The 20,458-nt window shown below is 42.5% G+C and overlaps 1 protein-coding gene across 2 annotated transcripts in view; it reads left to right on the forward strand.

Moving 5' to 3' along the window:
- Window positions 1-5,672: 5,672 nt before the first annotated feature.
- The window catches only part of nphs1 (NPHS1 adhesion molecule, nephrin), a 68,290-nt gene continuing 53,504 nt past the window's right edge, over window positions 5,673-20,458 (forward strand). For both annotated transcript variants that reach the window (XM_031852476.1, XM_031852477.1), the window contains exon 1: window positions 5,673-5,732. In XM_031852476.1, coding sequence (XP_031708336.1) covers window positions 5,718-5,732 — 15 coding nt within the window. In that variant the 5' untranslated portion in view covers window positions 5,673-5,717. The remainder of the gene's footprint in view (window positions 5,733-20,458) is intronic.

A 20,458-nucleotide genomic window follows, 5' to 3' on the forward strand; every position in this document is an offset into this window, starting at 1 on the left:
TGTGTGTGTGTGTGTGTGTGTGTGTGTGTGTGTGTGTGTGTGTGTGTTGAGGAAGAGAGCTATAACAGAGAGCCATCTCCATCCTCTTCAGTGGGTTGCAGTCGGTTGCCAAGCCGCAGGGAGAGCCTGCCATTGATTTTCATCGCCTCTTAACAGAGATGAAAGACAATAAAAAAACAATAACCGTGATGATCACAACACTGCTGGCCATGTATGCATATAATGATTATCCATATCGTAATTAGCATTCTTTTCTTTGTTGTAATTATTTTTTATTTGGCGCCGGCCTTATTGTTATGAATTCTGTATTGAAAATGAATAATGCGCAGGGTGTTCGTATGTGTGTTTGTCCACAGCTGTGCTAATACAATACTGCTTAATACCCACCACGTTCTCCCTTGACCCGATCCCCTCCCCTCTTCTTCAGTCTATTGCGACTGAACTCCTTCCTTTTCTCACCCACCTCATGAACACATCTGTTGTTTCAGGATGCTTTCCCACGGCTTTCAAGACTGCTAGAGTCACCCCCCTTCTGAGGAAACCATCACTTGACCCCTCTGATGTCAAGAACTTCAGACCGGTGTCTCTTCTACCCTCTCTTTCCAAAACACTTGAACGTGCTGTCTTTACTCAACTATCCTCCTATCTCCACCAAAACAACCTCTTGGACCCTCACCAGTCCGGGTTCAAAGTGGGTCACTCGACTGAGACAGCCCTCCTTGCGGTGACGGAGTCGCTTCACGCAGCGAGATCTAACTCTCTCTCCTCTGTCCTGATTCTCCTGGACCTGTCTGCGGCGTTTGACACTGTTAACCACCAGATCCTCCTATCCACCCTCGAGGGGATGGGCGTTTCAGGCTCTACACTCTCCCTGTTTGCATCCTACCTGACAGATCGATCCTACCAGGTGTCATGGAGGGGCTCTGTGTCGGAACCACGCATGCTGACTACGGTGGTTCCACAAGGCTCAGTCCTGGGCCCCCTTCTCTTCTCGCTCTACACAACATCTCTAGGTTCTGTTATTCGCTCGCATGACTTCTCCTACCATTGTTATGCCGATGACACCCAGCTGGTCTTGTCATTTCCCCCCGGGGACACTCAAGTGGAGGCACGCATCGCTGCGTGCTTGGCTGACATCTCGAAGTGGATGACGACACACCACCTCAAGCTCAACCTGGACAAAACCGAGCTACCGTTCCTCCCGGGGAAGGGTTGCCCGCACCGAGACCTGTCCATCACCATTGATGATACCGTGGTGACGCCAACTCGGACTGCGAGAAACCTGGGTGTGACCCTGGATGACCAACTGTCGTTCTCAGCAAACATTGCATCGGTTACACGCTCCTGCAGATTCCTGCTCTACAACATCAGGAGGATTCGCCCCTTCCTCACTGATGAGATGGCGCAGGTGCTAATCCAGGCTCTTGTCATCTCCCGCCTGGACTACTGCAACTCACTACTTGCCGGAGCCCCGGCGTCGGCCATCAGACCTCTGGAGCTTGTCCAGAAAGCTGCACCTCGCCTGGTGTTCAATCGCCCCAAGTTCTCCCACACAACTTGCCTTCTCCGTTCTCTACACTGGCTACCTGTAAGAGCCCGCATCCAGTTTAAGACTCTGGTGCTAGCCTACAGGGCAGTGAAAGGAACAGCTCCTTCCTATCTCCAGGCCATGGTCAAGCCCTACACCCCGGCCCGACCACTTCGCTCTGCTACCTCGGGGCGACTGGTTGCCCCGTCGCTCAGAGGTCCCTGCGGCCGATTGACCCGGTCGCGGCTGTTTTCTGTCCTGGCCCCACAGTGGTGGAATGAACTCCCCACTGACGTCAGGACGGCAGAGTCGCTGCCCATCTTTCGGCGCAGGCTGAAAACTCACCTCTTCAAGAAGGCCTACCCTTCCGCTTAGCACTTACTTAGCATTTATTGTATTCACACTAGCTTATTGCACTTATTGTTTTTATATTAGTTTGTGGCACTTATTGCATTCCTTTGTTTCTGCACTGTACGTTGGTTCTGGTTTATGCTCTTAGATGCTTGTTTGAGGAAAGGACATGCACTTATTACTTCTGGTGACTAGTTGTTCTCTCGAAAACCGATGTTGAATACACTTATTGTAAGTCGCTTTGGATAAAAGCGTCTGCTAAATGACTGTAATGTAATGTAATGTAATGTAATGCTTAATATGGGTCTGCACCCTACATTGTTCCTCCTCTCACTTCTTATTTTTGGATCAGTCCAATGGAGATCTCTCACACAAAGAGGATTCTCCCTGCCTATCGTTTTTATTTAGAAAGTTGAGTGTAAGTGGGCAGTATTTTCTGTTGAGTACGGCGTGCCAGTTTCATGGTGCGGAGTTTGTTTCCAAAACCATTGGCATCATAGTGAAACTGGTTGGCAGAAATTGGAGCTTTGGTCCTGGGGTGCCAAATGGGCTTTGGGATGTGAGATGGAGGGTTGGGTAATGGGAGGTGGGATGTGGGGGGAGGGGGGGGGGGGCGCCATGAAGGTAGACGATAGGGAGGGGATGGTAGTGATCACGGCAGGACAGGGCGGGAATAGAGGCGGAGTGAAGTCTCAAGGGCGCAGAGTGGCTGCCAAGCCGACTGTCATGTTAGCCACTGGGATTGGCTGCTGTGGGCCTCAGGTTGTTTTGGTGTGTACATCAAAAGGACAGGCTGTGAACATGAAAACACAACTCATTTCCCCCCCCGTCTATCCCATCTTTCGCCTCTCCTACATTACTTTTTTCTTGCTCTGAGGCTCTCTTTTCGTCTGCTTTCCCACGAGATGCACATCCAAGGTGCTGCAGAATCTTTGAGCTCAGGAGGAGAGACAGCATGCCTGCAGGGTTGCCACGACAAAGTGCAGGAAGGACCCGGGAGAGAAGAGGAAAGGATAGAAGTTGGTAAGATGGGCGGCCAGTAGTCTAAAAGACACAAACCTAACTATTGTGTTATCAGAGATGACAGAGGAAATGTGTCCATCATAGTTTCAACAGAACAGATGACCCAAGAAGACTAAACATAAGCTTCTCACTGGAACACAAAACCACGAGGAAAGTACCATCTGCTGCCATTCTCACCCTCCTTCAATTGTGTCTGTGTTTCATCTTTTGCACTGCTGTCAGCAGTTTCAATTACATCCTGCAGCTTATGTCTATAGTCTATTACACCAGCTTGGTGTTCATGTGTAAGGCTGCGGGTTGACTTGTGTTTGTAGGCTCTCTTCTTTTATTGTCTAGTCAAAAGACAATGTTGTTGTTGGCCTGCGAGCAGTTTCCTCCCCTTCACACCGCAGTGGAAGAATTAAGTTGTGAATGATCCAAATTCAGAACAAAGAGATCCAATTCTGATCCCTGTTATGTTGTTGTTTTTGTTTTCTTCCCTTTTTGTTCCACACTTTTTATTTTTAGTTTGAGGAGCTCTTTCCTACATTTATTCTGCTTAGTTGTGACCTAGTTTATTAGTTTGGCCAAGCCATGGGAATCAGGGGCAGATTAACTTTCAGTTAGTTATCCCCTGCACAGCTCCATATGTCAGAGAACGCTGCTATTAAAAAAAAAAAAAAGAATAATAAAAAAAAAGAAAAAACAAATTGTCACTAAAAGAGTAAAATATCTTGTAGGAGTGAAAGGCCCATTGCCAAATGAGCATCTATCCCTAACATGAACAAACTAGAGGCTGAATTATGCATCTATTAACTTATTTACAGTCTCTCACTCATGTGTTGATAACGACAAATGCAACAAGGAGAAGGTTTGAAATGGCTTTGCGAGATAACAAAATAGTAATTTTTCTAGCATTACTGCAAAAGAGAAAATGACTTAGCCTTTCTTCAACCTACTGCCCGTTGTCTCCGCTGTCAACTAACACTCGCTCTATAAACGTATAGGGCAAAACACAAAGCCGCTCAAGAGGTTCAATCACAATGCTTTCGGTCTCCACACACCCCTGTAGCCCTGATGTGAATCGTAATTACATTTCTGAGGATGGGCACACCACATAGGTACCGCAACACCTCGATGCAGAAACATACTTCAGCCTTGAGAGTTTGTGTTGGCTGCTTAGTTTAGAAGTGAGTGGCGAGCCGAAGGAAACGGAGATGGATTGTATTACTCTCTTCGTATTTCCAGCTGGAAGTCTTTCAGTACAGCATCAAACGACAAACACATCATCACAAGTGAAAGACATGCATTGATTTCTTCATCATTGGGTGGAATATCATGCATTAGTGCTTTGCAACTTATTGTTTTTGAGTGATGGGCTGATAACATCTTAGGAGCGTCTTGAGTCGTCTGTCATTTGCCCTATACATCTCCATTGTTTATCTGTCCTTTTTGCCCGATTAAGTGTTAACACAACCATGTTATTCACAGCCTTGCTTGTAATTAAGCATATTCAGGAGTGATAATCTCAAAGCATTTACAGGGTTATCCAGCTGAAGTCGGCTTACAAAAGAAATCAGGGATCAGGAGTAAATGACAAGAGGATAAAGGGATGGGAGATAGGAGAGCACTGGGGAAGGGAGTTCTGCTTCTCGTCTTACTTTGCTGCAGTCAGAGGGCGGATGCTAGTGATTATTAAGATAGCATAGAGATACGAAAGATCTTCAGGGTGTTAGTTCCAATTCTTTCGTTCTTCGACTGCTGTGTGGTTTCTATACAGTACATCACTCATTGTATCACATGCTCACACTTATGACCCCGTAATACTGTCGCATATTGAAGCAAATCCTTCTGAGCCAAACTATTAGATGGAAACAATATGGTGTAGATAACATGCACTCATTTATTGTCATGCTACACTCATGCTCATGTCAAAAAGCTAAAACATCTACGAGAGGCAGGATAATAAAACCATTACATTGGATGTCTAAGGGTAAAAATAAATTAATCCTACTGGTACGCCTAACGGTAGTGTGACGTAAAGAAGATCCATATTAGTTTCTTAGATATGCAAACACATGAACACATTTGCATTGTGACACAGGATGCATAAGTGGTTAAATCAAGAAAAACCCTAACCAACACCGTGCAGGACATTCTGAGCTAATTATTTAAATGTAATATGGAATGAGCAATTTAATGACCTCAGGAACAAATGGCACACTTGAAGTCAGAAAACACACACAAGCACACAAGAACTAATCAAGACTGGTGAGTCCTGCAGGAAGATCACTCATCTGTGTGTCTGTCTTTCATTACCTGCCCTGCTTCAGGCAAGGGCAGTTGCATACAGCTGCCTACGTCCTCTGTAGCGCATCCCTGCAGGACCCCCTCATGGTGGTCCCTCCTCCCCCACTGAAAAACTACCCATGGCTAGTTTTAAACTTGTATCGGATGATTAGACTTGGGTTGTATCCCAGAACACCGCTCAGCCCCAGCAGGGATTCAGCAGGGAGCATCGCAGCCAATGCATAATTTCTCAAGATGGGGGGACTCGCACTGAGCCAGCGAGTCCCAATGCTGCAACGTCAGACATGTGAAAAGCTTATTGAAGAACTAAGTAAGAGGGAAAAAAACAAGATTGGACCTCTTCTCTGACACCTTCAGATAGAGTGGCCAGTTTAGTAAAAATTCCAAGTCAACGCTCATTATTGGATAAAGAGAAGCTTTTTTTCACAAGGGGATAAAAGTTCACGTTTCTACTTCCGTCTCCTGTTTGTCTTGCTTTCTACATTTCATTGTCTTCTCCTTCAAGCTCCTCACTTTCTGTGAAGGGATGCTCAGGAAGACGGTATGCAAAACTCTTCTCAAACTTGTCCCCATCTTAATTAAAGGTTTAACGGCTTTCCTAAGTTTAATTTTGTATTCCTCTTCAGTTATCTTATCTAAATGGTATAATGGAAGGCAATTCTCTAAATCTGAAGAGAAAAAACTGCATATTTTGGACAACAACAGCAGCAGCATAATGTTATGAAGATATTTGTGGGCTTCTCTATCTGCCAAATGAGGAGATTGCAGTCTCTTTCATCCAGTTCTAATCAACGCTGAACATGTGGGAAACTAATGGTGTTTTTCTGTTTGCAAAACAGCGCTCGCTTCACCTCTGAGTGGGACAGTATACCGGATTGAACAGATTATAGACTGTGCTGTACATAACAACAGGTCAAACGTACAAAATGTGCATCTTTTATTTTTAATGGCTTATGAATATTAAACTGCCAGGGTCACTTTGCAGAAATATTTCAATGTGGAAATCAATAAATTGTTTTTTAAAATGGAAACCTGCGAGCATTTAGCCTCACCAAAAATGTATATGAATTACCCTGAGCTTAATCTCTTGAGCACTCTGCCAGGCAGAAAAAGCAGCAGTTCCTGACAGCATTCAGTGTGTGTGAGAGAGTTTTAATGCACGTGTGCATGGCTGCGTACGAGTATTCTCAATTTTCTGTTGCGAGCCTTTTGTTGTGCCTTTTTGCACTGTTGACTGTAGTTTTTGGGCGCCTGTGTGTACAGTGTATGACTTGATTCCAGCAGGATTTATGTGTACAGTATGTGTTTCTGCAACTATAAAGGCATCTTTCATTCTGTCATGCTCATAAATTTAATTTCCAAGTCAAGAAACATGAAAACAGGAATTAAAAAAAACAGACTTCCACTGTGGTTGAATGTGCGCCAGCATACTTTCAGCCAATTTTTTTTTCTACTCAGCTTTTTTCTTTATCCAACAGTAAAACGTTTTTACTGGGGGTGATTTTGCAGACCTATCTGCCAAGGGTTTTAGGAAGAGCAATGGTGTTACCATGGTGTTTGCACCCCTCTCTGTGTTGTAAACAGGAGCCAGTGATTCCCCATTGGGATGATTTTGCATGCAGGTTGGAGAGAGAAAGCTGCTGGCCCCCCAAATGCATTCCATCACCATCACCCTAAGGGTCCACTGCTGGAGCCTTCAACACATAGAGGGAAGGAGGGAAAGAGAGGTTTGGGGACATAGAAAGGAATGGGGATATTAGAAAGTGATAAAGAAGGTTTTCAGAAAGATGTGTTGTGGTGGACGAGCGGGAGGAATGTATCAGAGAGATACAGAAGAAAGCAGATGCCGAGAATGGCGAGGAAGGGAAATAGAGACCCAACTATTATATGGAAACAATAAGAACAGGGACAGTAAAGGGTATAGTGGGATTAAATGCGTTGAAGGTGTAGCTGTCTGAAAATGTTACCCGGGGTGATTGCTCCTCTGGAGCCTCGGGGGGGGGGGGATTATTTTGCATGAAACTTCAAAAATCAGCCCGAGACAACTATGAGCAGCACAACATCAGTGGCTTCTCCAGGAAATGTTATCAGAACCGTCCTCGGCGGTCATAGTGAGGCCACATACGGAGCGCTGGGTTAGTGATAGGAGCCATACTGATGAGCTGCCATGTTGCAGTGTGAGTCTGAGGCAAGCTGGTAAAGCTTAGATGCTGGTGTCTTATCTCAGGCTTGATTTTTTTTATTTATTTACTTTTTGGAGTCCAATCCTTTTATCTGCCATCTAACCTGCATTGACGAGATAAAGCTGTGCTAACTTTTCCATAAATGCACTTATCAGAGCTGTACAAGCTCTCCAATGCCAATGAGATGGGCAGGAGGATCACTTAGCATTCAGTATGCATGCCTTCACCTGCACTGCCCACAGATATACACACACACACAGACACACACACACACACACACACACACACACACGCATACACCTACAGTATCTGTGCAAAGCACTGAGGCACACACACAAACTCACTTTTCCACTTGTGTTGGTGTGTCTACAGGCTATTCACGGTAATAGCTTGGGCTTTCAGCCCTAAGTGTGTTTTTTTCTGTTCCAATCATACAATAGTGCCTGCTGAGCTGGCAAGTAAGAATATCAAATAGCAAATGAAATTCCTGAGAGCCGTCTGCACCAACACCAACTTGTAACATGAATTTTTCATCATTTGTGTGTGGTAATATTACCTCATTAGAGTACTCAGACAGCCATTCAATAAGCATGGTCATTCTCCCAGCCAAGACTGGATCAGTGGTTGTATCAAAACACCTCAATTCATTCGCCCGCCAGCACACACTGATATATACAGTGTGTATATATACACACACTCACAGTATCTTGCTGTACATGCATGTCACTGATATGTAATGAGGGTCATCACAGGAGACAGACATGGAGGAGACACTGTGAACATATTGTGTGTGTGTATTGCTTTGTCTCATGCACAATCAAATATAAAATAAATGCATACTACCCACAGAAATACTCAATCTTTCTCTCACACACCGTACTGGCCTGTGTCCCCCTGTCTCTTTCAGTCATCCTTCTACTCCTACAGGGATCGAAAGGTAGCAGACACGTGGGTGAGGGGTGTGAGGGGAACTGACTAAGAGTCACCAGCACAATTGCAATTTCTATACAAATTTTCTATACAAATATTCAAAGCAGGTCTTAGAAAGTCTAAGTCACTCTGATGTGGTGTATTCATTACTCTACTGGCTCTCCAGCCTTATGCTTATCCTTATTTGGTGATTTGAGCTCCTGGTGGAGGAGAAAACACCATTTTCACCTGCTTTGGTTTGTGGGATGAAAACATCACAGGTTAGGACATTGCACATCGATAGCATCTAGCAGGAGTTTAACACATGTGGTAAGGAAGGGCTGGCTGATTATTTATTCATTTTTTTTCTCGCAAGGGATACATTTTAAAAAGAAAAAAATGGACGTTTGACAGTTACACTCAGTGAACCACCGAGCAGCTGCATCTTTTTTTTGTGTGTGTGTTGAGCTAAAAAGCTTGCCCTAATGGACACCATGGATGCAGGCTGCACAGATTAAGTGGCATCGGTTGTGTGTGTGTGGACACATCTTTCATATCCGTATGTGAATGCATTTTTCTGAGTCTATGTTCCACGGCAGGCTATTTCCTTACCTTAAATTGACTTAGAGGGCTGGGTAATATGGATGAATTGCAATATCACGGTATATGCAATTGGTACATAATCAATTTGTTGGAAAATAAATTTGAGAACAAGTTAATCGATAAAAATAACCAAACAATAACTTCTGTTTCGACAAATCCAACGATGTAATTTACATTGACAAATCACACTGTATCACATTTATGAAAAAATCTATCTATATATATCTATCTATCTATATCTATCTATATCTATATATCTATAGATATGATATATATATCTATCTATCTATATCTATATCTATATATATGATATATATATATAGATAGATAGATAGATAGATAGATAGATAGATAGATATAGATCTGTAGATAGATATAGATCTGTAGATAGATATAGATCTGTAGATAGATATATAGATCTGTAGATAGATATATAGATCTGTAGATAGATATAGATAGATAGATATAGATAGATAGATATAGATAGATAGATATAGATATATATAGATATAGATATATATAGATATATATAGAGATAGAGATATGAGATATATATCTATAGATATGAGATATATATATGAGATATATATATATATCTCATATCTATAGATATATAGATATAGATGTTTCAACAGGTCTTAATCCACATTACACGGATTTAACATGAGATACACAGGGATTTAAGAAGATCAGCGTCTGCTCAGAGATGGAAGGAAAAAAAAATCTCTTTCCCCCTCTTTTTGTCATCCCTATATCAAGTGAGGCCGTGTGCATGGAGGGATGCTGCAGACATTTATTTTTCATTCTCGTAATCTTTTCTGCATGTTCATGTCAAATATATTGTGGTAACAAGTCCCACATATTTTTGCTCTCATAAGCCCCAAATCCTTTATCACTGTTGTTGTCATGTATGCTTAGCACAGTGATGTTTCTTGCCCAGCCCCCCCAGCCCACATTATGTTTGCTATTGTAATCATCTTATTTACAGGTTATGGTCCCATTTTAAAAAAAAAAAAAAAAAAAAAAAAAAAAAAAAAAAAAACTGCCTCTGATGATCTCAGTCACAAGAATTCATCGTGATGAGGCATGATGTTCATGATGGAATCAGGAATCGCTCCCTGACTAACCGGTCTGTGGCACCGCTCCACCGGCTGCCTCTGCGTCTGGTGGAGCTTGGTGCATTCTGCCGTCTCTGACTTCCCCCGACCTTCATCGTGCCCAGCCCTACAGCACAATGCACAGCTTCTGTTTGCCTCTTGCTAAGAACCAAATCTGGCAGCAAGGCCGCTTAACAACAAGAGGCTGCTGCACTGTATCGCTTTACACTGAGAGAGACAATTAGGCTAGAAACTGAGCATGAATAGGTCCAGTCGGACTCCCCCCTTTTATCTCCACCAAATCAGATTCAAACCGATGAGCCCATCCTTATGTACAACAGCTTTTTGAAAAGACAGTGTTTCCTTGCATCAACATTTGGAGAGTTTCATTTTGCTGAATGCTATATTTTGAAATTCATGAAAAGAAATGAGAGAGGGGAAGAAAGATGAATGACTGTGTGTATAATGAAGCCTTCCTGCAAATCTAGTGATTAACTGATAGAGAATAATATTTGATGCAGTACACACTTCACGCCTATAAAGAGTGATCATTTTTGTTGCCACAACACATGAAACATCACTGTCTCTCCACAACTGAAGAACAAAATCTACAGTAAGCCACAAAAGGAAAGAGGAAGATTTGAAGAGAGGAATTGTGTTCAGCAACCATGGCTGCCTGTGTCTTGGCCTCTGTCAACCTTATTGCTTTGGTCCCATTTCTGAGCTCTTCTCCCTGCGCCAATATGATAAGATTTACTGGCATGTCCAAATGGGTAATCTTGTTTATTCACTGTAGCTGTTTGGATCCCAACATCACCAGGAGAATTAAAGCCTCTGAATCTCAGCAGGAGGTCAGGCGGAAAAAAAAAGGAAATGTAGTTTTCTATCTCTATTCTGGCTCAGTGTTGGTGTTAATTAGTACTGTAACAGCTGATATTATTTTCACTGCAGATTACTATTATATTCCCTCCCCTGTTGTTGATCTCACTCCATATATTTTTCTGTAGCTTGAGCTCTTCAACCCAGCATGCCCTTGCATGCGCGGATGTGTACTTGCATGTGTGTGAGTAAAACAGAGACCGAGAAAGACTCCTTCAGGAGTATTGTATATTTGATGTTGCTGCTGTTTCTAAACGGTGCTGGTTCGACAGCCACATATCAGATGCAACCCTGATTTCTGCAATCCATATCATTGATCCAACATTCACCCAGCAAATTTCTAATTTGCCACTAAATTATTTAATTGATCAGTTGGAAAAGCTTAGTAGTATTTGGGCCAGAAAGGACAATAGAGCTGGCAGCCTGTAGGTTAAGCGGGGAGGTGCAGTCTTTCACATGAGCATGCTCTCCCTCTGTGAGAGATCTTCAATTCTAAGAGGCTTGCAGTGCTTTTGCATCCCCCCCCATCAATCCTTTCCCTCCATTCAGATAAGCTCTTTACCACTTGGTCTTATGAGGGAAGTCTACACTGAGAGTTGATCTCATGCTTTTCCCCCACAAATCCGCTTTGCAGATCTTTCTTTTAGAGCCATTTGACATTCTGCATTACAGCCACGTTACTTTACAAACACTGTCCTGCTCTCACCCCCGGACCTTAGAAGGTAAAGATCGACCCACATCTTTGCTCGTCGCTGGCCAGAATGTTGTGAAATAGGTTGAGCTTAATCTGTGATACAATTTCACCATCCTTCCATGAGGGCAGTATGAAAACAATCCCAGCTGAGTAGATGTAATCTTGGGATCCAGATAGCAGCAATATGTAGCGACCACAAACGCTGGCACAACATAGCCCTGACATGGCTATGTGTACGTCACGCTGCAAACAGAGTGTGCGTCTGTCCTCTTGGGGCCGACAATCTCTCCATCAGTGAAGCGGTTGACTCACCAAATCAATTCAGCAGCAAGGAAGAAACAAACTGTGTGGACAAGACATCTTAGGTGACAGAGAGCTTTTATTTGCTCTCTTTCTCACTTTCACTTCCTAATAGATAAGACATCAAGATACCCGGAGGGAATTGTCTGTGGTGGTGTGTGTGTGTGTGTGTGGGTGAATGGGTAGAGATGGAGGGGCGGGAGGAGGATGCAGGTTGTATGTGATTGCATCAGCCATAGCGCTGAATGTGGATTCCTGGATTTCACTCACGTATAGTGGGACCATTGAAAGGAAACAGGTGGCAGAGTACGGCGGGGGTGAGGGAGGGAGGGGGGGCTATTGTAATTAATGCTGCAGATGCTGCTTTCTGCAGCGCATCTGGGCAGTGCTCTCATTTCCAGAAATCTCCTTCAAATTCTCTGCAAATCCCTTCAGGCATTCAGAATGTCCCCTTGTTGGTTGACCATCACCTCCTCCTAACTCAGGAAGCATTTTCTTTCCTGTAGCATCAGTTCCTCTTTTTTTTTTTTTTTTTCTTCAACTTTTTGGCTGCATGCCTCTCTCAAAAAGAACTAAAATTCTTCGGACCCCTAGAACCTCCACTTTGTCTTCCTCCTAACTCGAAGCCCGTCACACACCCACACACCATTGCATATTTCAGTAGACCAATGTCATGTGTTTGTGCGGTCACAGTCGTAGGAGTCTCCTCTGATTACAGTGTGCTCAGGATTAGAGGGAATCTGCTCTAACATATTCACTCTGGTATTATGCTGATATCCCCTGATGCTGCTTCACAAGAACTCCACAGCCAGGCAGGACGCTACCTCACCGCAAACGACATGCGGAGCACCGGGTGGAAAATAGCATCAAAACTATCCAAATGGGACAACAGGGGGTTGAGTTCAGAGGCAGAAGAGGGAAGGAAATACTCAAAGTTTGTATGGATTTAAGTATGAGTGTTGGAACCTTTTAAATAAAACATAGGGCAATTTAGAGGGGCAGAGAAATAACGGAAATGATATACTGTGTGAAATATCATCTGCTCTATTCCACTCAGCTGTCATATTGTAAAACTGCAACATACGATACTTACAGGAGAAAAACAGACGTAGACATATTTTGATTTGCATTCATTCATACATCAAGGGCACATTAAAATAAGGGCAACAAATTCAACAATCTTCTGAATTTTCTCCCCTTATCTCCTTCAGCTCGGCAAGCGCTGTGCCAACGAAGGGCTGCGGGAAAAAAAAAAGCATCTTTGCATAAAATAGCAAGCGAGCAAAATCTAAAACAGTTGGTGAGGAACTCTAAATAATCACGGTGCTTTTGGAGATGAATGCATTAGCATAACTTAGTCCCAGCAAAGTAATCACTCGTCTCAGGGTGAGAAAATCCCCTCCAGGCTCATCTTGCTCCTGCTGCTTCTATCCCCCTGAATGACTGACCCCCTGAGACTGAGGGTAGGACACGTGGCAGAGAGGAACAAGTTTGAGACCCCTATTGTTTTGTGACAAAGTGCCTTCGGCAAGTGATAAGATCATACACAAAGAAGGATAAATCCGCTACAAAGCATCATTTGGTCTTTATTCCCATATCACTGTGAGAGTGATCACATGTACAGAAGAGCCAGCGAGTACGAATGGAGCTATGACCAAGTCGGCATGTGTTCATTGTAGGGAGTCTACAGATGAAGAGAGGAGCATACAAATAAAGTGGAAGAAATACTTTGTATCTAAATTAAAGGCATAGGTTGATTTATGAGTTATGCTTGGACAGATTATATTTGTGGTATAACTGTGCATTTTAACACTGGGGTTTAATGTGAATGGTTTTTGATGTTTATTGCTTTTATCGTCCATTTTAACAAGTCAGAAAAATACAAAATTTGTAAAGAACAACAAGAACAACAACAAAACGTTTAGTTTAGGGCGGTTTTAAGGTTTAGGCACAATCAAAAAATGACACCCCTGCCATGTAACCCAATTTATCTGATGTAAGGTAGCATGCTGCTATCAGTGACTGACTATCTAATGACATGGCATGGGGATCAGAAAATGGCATGCTCAGTGAATACCGTCTTGTATTGACAATTTACAATTTAAATTTATATTTTTCAAATCTATAAATGGAGGTGGAATTAAATATTTTCACAATATCCACAATTGAATGAAGCTTGCAGATGTTATACTAGTGAAAATGTAACAGTTGCAAAGAATGAAAACAGCATCGATGTTGGAGAGTGTTATTTATTTTACTTGCTTTTGGATTATCCCATATACACATGATTTTAGCCAAGCTAGTCCCATCATTTAACATACCATCAAAATAGAGAAATACATTTTTAGAGGGCCACTAGAAATAACTGAACTAAACACTCATTTTCATGGTTCAGAAGCCAAGAGAAACAATAAGTGGTGAAGTGGGGAAATATTGAACCACAATGTTTGCATGATTCATATTTTCGTCCAAAAAAAACAATGCATGTATCAAATAGATAACTTACACATCCTTATCTACATGCTTAGCACATAAAAGCCTACAAGGATTCTAGATACAGCAAAGTCTCAAATCATTCTCACAGCATTCTGCGGAGGCGCATTCACAAATCAGACAACAGGTGACCGAACGGACCAATAAATGCAAAGTAGAGGAAACGACACATTAATTAACGCACAGCAGGTTCTTCTGTCTCTAGCAGTTCATGGTCCGGAGTGAGTGTCTGTGTGGAGTCCAGGCAATCAAGGTAACGATACAGTGTGTAAAATAATCTCCTTAACCTCAACAAGACAAGTGAGGTGTTAAATAAACACAGACACATTTAACCATCAGAGGAAAAAACAGTTAGCAAATACATAAAAAGAAAGACCATTGATAGCTGCATTCATGTTAACTTTAAATCACGTTATTTAGTGTTAAGGTCTATTTAATGTTTTCGTTCAGGGACCTGTCCATTTCGCAGTGGTTTGATAATGACAGCAGCTTTCACCTTTCTTCCCTTTTGTAGACTTTGGTATTAAGGGTGCAATATCAGGTCTGACCACAGCCCAGAGGGGCGCTGTTTTGCTCATTTGAGGAGAGTTGATGAAGAGTGGGAAAGCCATGGCAGAAAGGAGGAAATAACGTGTCTGTTACGTGACAGAAAAGCAATAAATCTCTGTATTGAAATGTGCAGTGCTGCTATTCTGGGTAGTGTGGAGTCATGGCTGGCCTTGGATCATGAAAGAAAAAGTCACTGCATTTTACAGAGGCCACTACTTTATGAAATTTGATGCTAGCTGTGCATATTTCATGTTTGGATAGTGGAGGTGGTCATGTTTGCTAGTTATTGAACCCACATCCATCAAAAAGTAATTTAATAGAATTAAGCTATAGTCTACATATCTTCCTTTTACAGCAGAGACTATTTTATTGTGTGTGAAGGGATAAAGTAAACTGCACTAGCAATGTGACTCCATCATTCATGTAAATTGTGGTGAACAAAACAACAAACCTTTGATGCTTGTCTATATTTATCATAGCAGAGCATCATTTGTACCTCTTGCCGCCATAAAGGGTGACAACTTTGAGATTTCAGCAACATTAATCAATATTTTTGTTCATACTGCCATTGTTTTAAATGGCACCATCAGACCCACGTGGAATCAGCATTCAATCAGCATCTCTTAGCAGCTCTCAGGCTGCTCACAGAAAGTTAACTCATGGAACTGCTGATATATCTTTCTCATGAGCTGTCAGACTAAACCTAAGTAAATGTTTTTTTTGCCAAATGCAAGGCCAATATTTAGTCATGTAATGCAGTCAATAGGTAGAATAGGGCCTCAATATAGTATATCAAGGATCAAGGTTGTGTTTTTCAGTCTCCTTTTGTTTTACTCAGGGTCAAAAATCAGTAAAAGCAGATTTGAATGACAGATGATGATAGATAAAGGTGCCTTCAATTTGGAGATGCATGGGGCCTTGTGTTTTGTTTTCTAAATGTAACTGTTGGCACTTCTCTACAAGTCAACTTATCTTTGTGAATACAGTGACACAGTTGCTCAGACCTTGTTATTCAAATTTGGCAGAAAATATTTTGTCTCTGCATTACCAGAGCTGTGACATTTTTATTTTTTAAGAAATGTTGCTGTTGAGCTTTTCATATTTCCTTCATGCTTTCAGCACCAAATGCCACTGATGCACTGTATGATGGTGATCCACAGGATATATGGATGACTAGTATTCTGAGAGGTTTTGTTGTCATGTTAGCAGTCTTTTATGTCTCTGTCTTCATGTGGGTAATGCTAACAAAGAGTGTCCCCATTGAAGTTTCCCTAAATTTAGATTCCGAAGAATCTGAAAGTGGCTAAAAGTGAACATTTCCACTGGAGCGCCATTCTTAGAGAAAACAAAGCTCACTCACAACTGATAGAGAGCCTTGTGTTTCACTGTCAGAGAGAAACGTGCACATTAGCATATTCTTGCTAAAGTTCCCTTTAGTGGCCCATATGGATGTATCTCATGAAATGCTGCTGCTATCAGCATTGTGGGGAATGTTGCATGACTTTCATTGTGGCATATTTGGATGCATTCCCTCTTCTTTCTCTGCCTCTTGCGGGTTGTGTGCTAACTGATCCATGAGTGCATGCGTTTACTGTAAATGTGGCAATATGTTGTACTCAAGCTTATCTTTTATACCCACATCACATCAGTCATTTCATTCTTACCTTTATTTCCTTGCTTGCAGTTGCTGATATGGCTGCCTGTTGTCTCCTTTAATCAGAAACAGACGGTGTTTTAACAGCTTTGGATAAAATAGAAAAGTGTTTTTTTTTACTTGCTGTGGGTTCTCAAGCGTCACATGCTTTTTTCATTGTGGAGATTCTCTATGTTGACTTGTTGATGAGTCCAAAAACTTCACTCCTCGGATTGCCACACACATGCACACGCCGACATTGCTGCACAAGCACTCAAGCATGCACACTCCCCATACCACCAAATAAGTCATATAAAGCAATTTGCGCAAAAGCTATATTCCTGGGTCAACTTTTCCTGAAATGTGAAACAAAAGCTGTTGAGTTGTGTTCACTAGAATCTCTGGCAAACGTTTCCCGGTTTTGACTGCAAAACTTGGCATCTTTGGTAGTTGGCCTCTCAGTAGGATGGCCATAGTTTTATGTGTGTGTTTTGTTGTTTGTGCATTTGTGTGTCTCTTAGCTTCATGTCTGTGCATTACTATGCATACGTTTTTTTGCAGTGAATATGATTCGGATGGAAATATATGTTGAATTACTAATCTAAATGAGAACGAATGGAAAAAAAGGAGTCCAGGAATAGAACGTGGGGATGAATGGTCGATGAATAGAAGATAAAAGGTTCTGATGTTACAGATGTTATCGTTTAATCCACCCACTTTCATGCCCCACGCCCCACTTCTCACTTCTCGCTGTATGTGTGCATGTCTGTGCGTTTCTCTCCTCTATCGTCTCCGTTTCCTCCAGCCTGAGTAAATGTCAGAGCAAGCTGCTGCTCTTCCCAGACCACGCCGTGGGAGACGGACCAACCTCATCGCCGTGGCAACCCTCTGTTCTGACTCAAAGAAAAGAGGCAAGGGCGGAGAAGAAAGGAACTTTTATGCCTCTGAACCCCCACTAGTTTCCTCATCCCCCCCTCATCCTTGTGCATTGTAGCCCAGCCCTGAACCATGTGGCCAAGCTCCCAGGCTTCACTGTGACTAGAAAGGAGGAACGAGAAGAGGACTGCAATTACTAAGTAGGTGACGAGGGATTTCTAAAAGTCAGACTTTTATAAAAGTAAAAATAAGACGTTGTAGACATATTGGCAGGGAGTCTATGGGACATTGTTCTTTGATAGATGCTCGACAAATTAATTGTATTCAAGAAAAACAAAAAACATACACAATTCTAAAAGAAGAATCTTGCCAAAGACATTTCTCATATAAGGTAAAGAAAGCACAGAATTTCCAGCAAGTCAAGGAAATGGTCACATTAAATTTCCCAGAATACTTCCTTGGCTTAGAGCCATTTCATTTGGTTGGTTTTACACCAGCAGGAGGCTGCCTGATACTTTTCTTCTCTGGAAATGGCTTTCTTTTCCAAGCTGACTTGTCACCTCTAACTAGAAGTGTACCTTAAGGGATTTCACTGGTCCTAGGGAGAAGTCGTAGGAGCCTGGCCAAAGACTGTCACGCATATCCAGAGTAAAGTTTTTTTTTTGTGTCAGCACAATTGGTTGTGGCACTAAGTTGAGTTGCTGAAATGACAGCATTTAGCTATTACCCTCCTTGAGGGAGAGGTAGGAGACTGTTGGGGAGACAAGAATCAAGAGAGGGAGTATGGCGGTGTGGTCAGAACGGAGGAACCGTCTGGTTGTAGGTAGAGGACCATATTTAACGCTGGCCAAAGCAACAGTTTGTCTCTGGTGCATCCATCTTTCTGCATGTAAATTTGCACATTTCCCACTGAAGGCCTAAATCTGTCCATTCTGCTCCTGCAATTTACACACACACAGGCCATAATATTCCTCGTGTTTGTTTGCTGCATCTTGTCTGCTCTAATATTGTATCGATTCCTCTCTTCTTACTTTTGAAAATTGGCCTTGATAGACACATATACTCACCTTTTCCTTTTGTGAGGCCCATTTCATTTCACCCACGCCAACTCCTTTGCAGGCTGCTATATCACAGTGAGGCTGTATCTAAGGAGAGGAAAGACTACAATTGTTCTCCTTCACCTTTGCCATCATTAGAGCTGAACATGTTTACATTCCGTCACTCTATGTGCTTGTATAACGGTGAAAAATTAATACAGAAAGGGTTGAATGCAGAGCTACGATACAGTATACTAGGGCTGTGCAAAAATATTGATATTATTATCGCAATGTTTTTTTTAAACAACGGCGTATCGATATGTCTGTGACTACTATCGATACATAAACATTTAAAAATGCTGTTTGTTGACAAAATAAGAAAATAAAACAGTAGCTATTTTATTTTCAACTGAAGTTGTGGCAAGTGCATTTCAGTAAAAAAAAGTGTTCAGTGACAAAATGACAATACAACATGCACTTTATTTTGATATATTTTTTTATGGCAAGTGCATTTCAGTTCAGTGTGTTCACTGCTGAGTGACTATGTGCAATCCAGATACCTTTTGGAGTAGTTTTGATGCAATTTGTCCGCTGAGTTATTAATATTTTATTTTTACGTATTGGACGATCCATGTGATACACAGCAAGTTGCATTTTCAGCTTTATTTATACATTTTCATAAAAAAGAATAAAAAGAGTATTGAAATCTATTGCAATATGTATCATGTGTTACACATACACAGACACATATGCATGTTCCCTGTACAGGCTTGTCGTGAGAGCTGTGGCAGGTGTGTCTGATAGAATTCCCAGGCCCTGTTTTGGGGAATCTTGATCACATGAATTCTTTTGAAAGTGTGCGTGCATGCATGCATATATATATTTTTTTGCGAACATGTGCGTTATGAGTGTCTGCATGGACTGTGTGTATGCAGTATACACACTATTATGTATGCATAATAGTGTGTTCTGCTTGGTTGGCTGTGCGGGTGTGCGCCTGAGTTCAGGTTGCACATGACCCCGGCTCCGCTGGGACATTCGTGTCTTTCATGTCCCCTGTTCTGTTCCCCCTTAAATCTGGGTCAAAGGATAAAAGAATAACCCCTATCCGCTATGATTCACACACACTGACACACACTGACACACACCGGGCTCTCTGAAAAATGACTTCCTGGAGATTTGAGCGGTGACAAGGTAGCATTGTGGAGGACACTGAAGCAGACAACTTTCAATTCTCCCTAGATAGCAGCAGAAACGCTGTCCTAAATCTAGACCCTGTCACCTCTCTATATTAACAACAGTTATTCACCGCACCGGTTACTCATCCAGTCCTTCCCCATCGTACGTCTCCCACTGTCTCACTCGGTTTGTTTCAGTACATCTCACAGTTGACCTTGCATAGACCAGATGAGAATGCTGGATTTGCAAGTCGGCAGCAAGTCTATTCGGAATGCGTTGTGGCTCAGTGTCTCCAGGCATCTCTGTGTCTGTCTCTCCTTTTCCTCCTCTTGAAGACTTCCCTTCTCTCCCTCACTAAGGCCCTTCAACAAGGCTGATGCTCTGGACCAGCTTCAACCCTCTGAGGAGGAAGAAGCCATGCATGGGGCATTTGCCCGTGTCAATGTGAGCGAAGGCTTTCATGGGTATGTGTGTGTGTGGCAGTTAAGGAAGATAGACCTTGCCAAAGAACATAGTGAGCATCCTCAGTCCCATGCATTTCTGAGCAGTGGCTGTCATAGAGGTCTTTTCTTTCTCTTGTGGAAAAAATAAAAAATACTGGGGGGCAGCAGGGAATTGTTCCTGCGTTGGGACACTCTGTCTCTCTCATAACTTCAGCCCTGTGGGCCTCAGGCGTTGGAGCAGGGCAGTGTGTGTGGAGGATGTTAAGACCTACTGCCTGTCATAGATAAAAGCTGCAGACCTTCTACTAGCAGTGGGACACAAGCATCTGGGACGACCACTTGCATAGCCTTATATCTATGCAACACCCTGCTATGCACCCTTGCATTCACTC

Source organism: Anarrhichthys ocellatus, unplaced genomic scaffold (genome assembly GCF_004355925.1).
Source record: "Anarrhichthys ocellatus isolate YVR2014 unplaced genomic scaffold, GSC_Weel_1.0 scaffold13, whole genome shotgun sequence".
NCBI lineage: Eukaryota > Metazoa > Chordata > Actinopteri > Perciformes > Anarhichadidae > Anarrhichthys > Anarrhichthys ocellatus.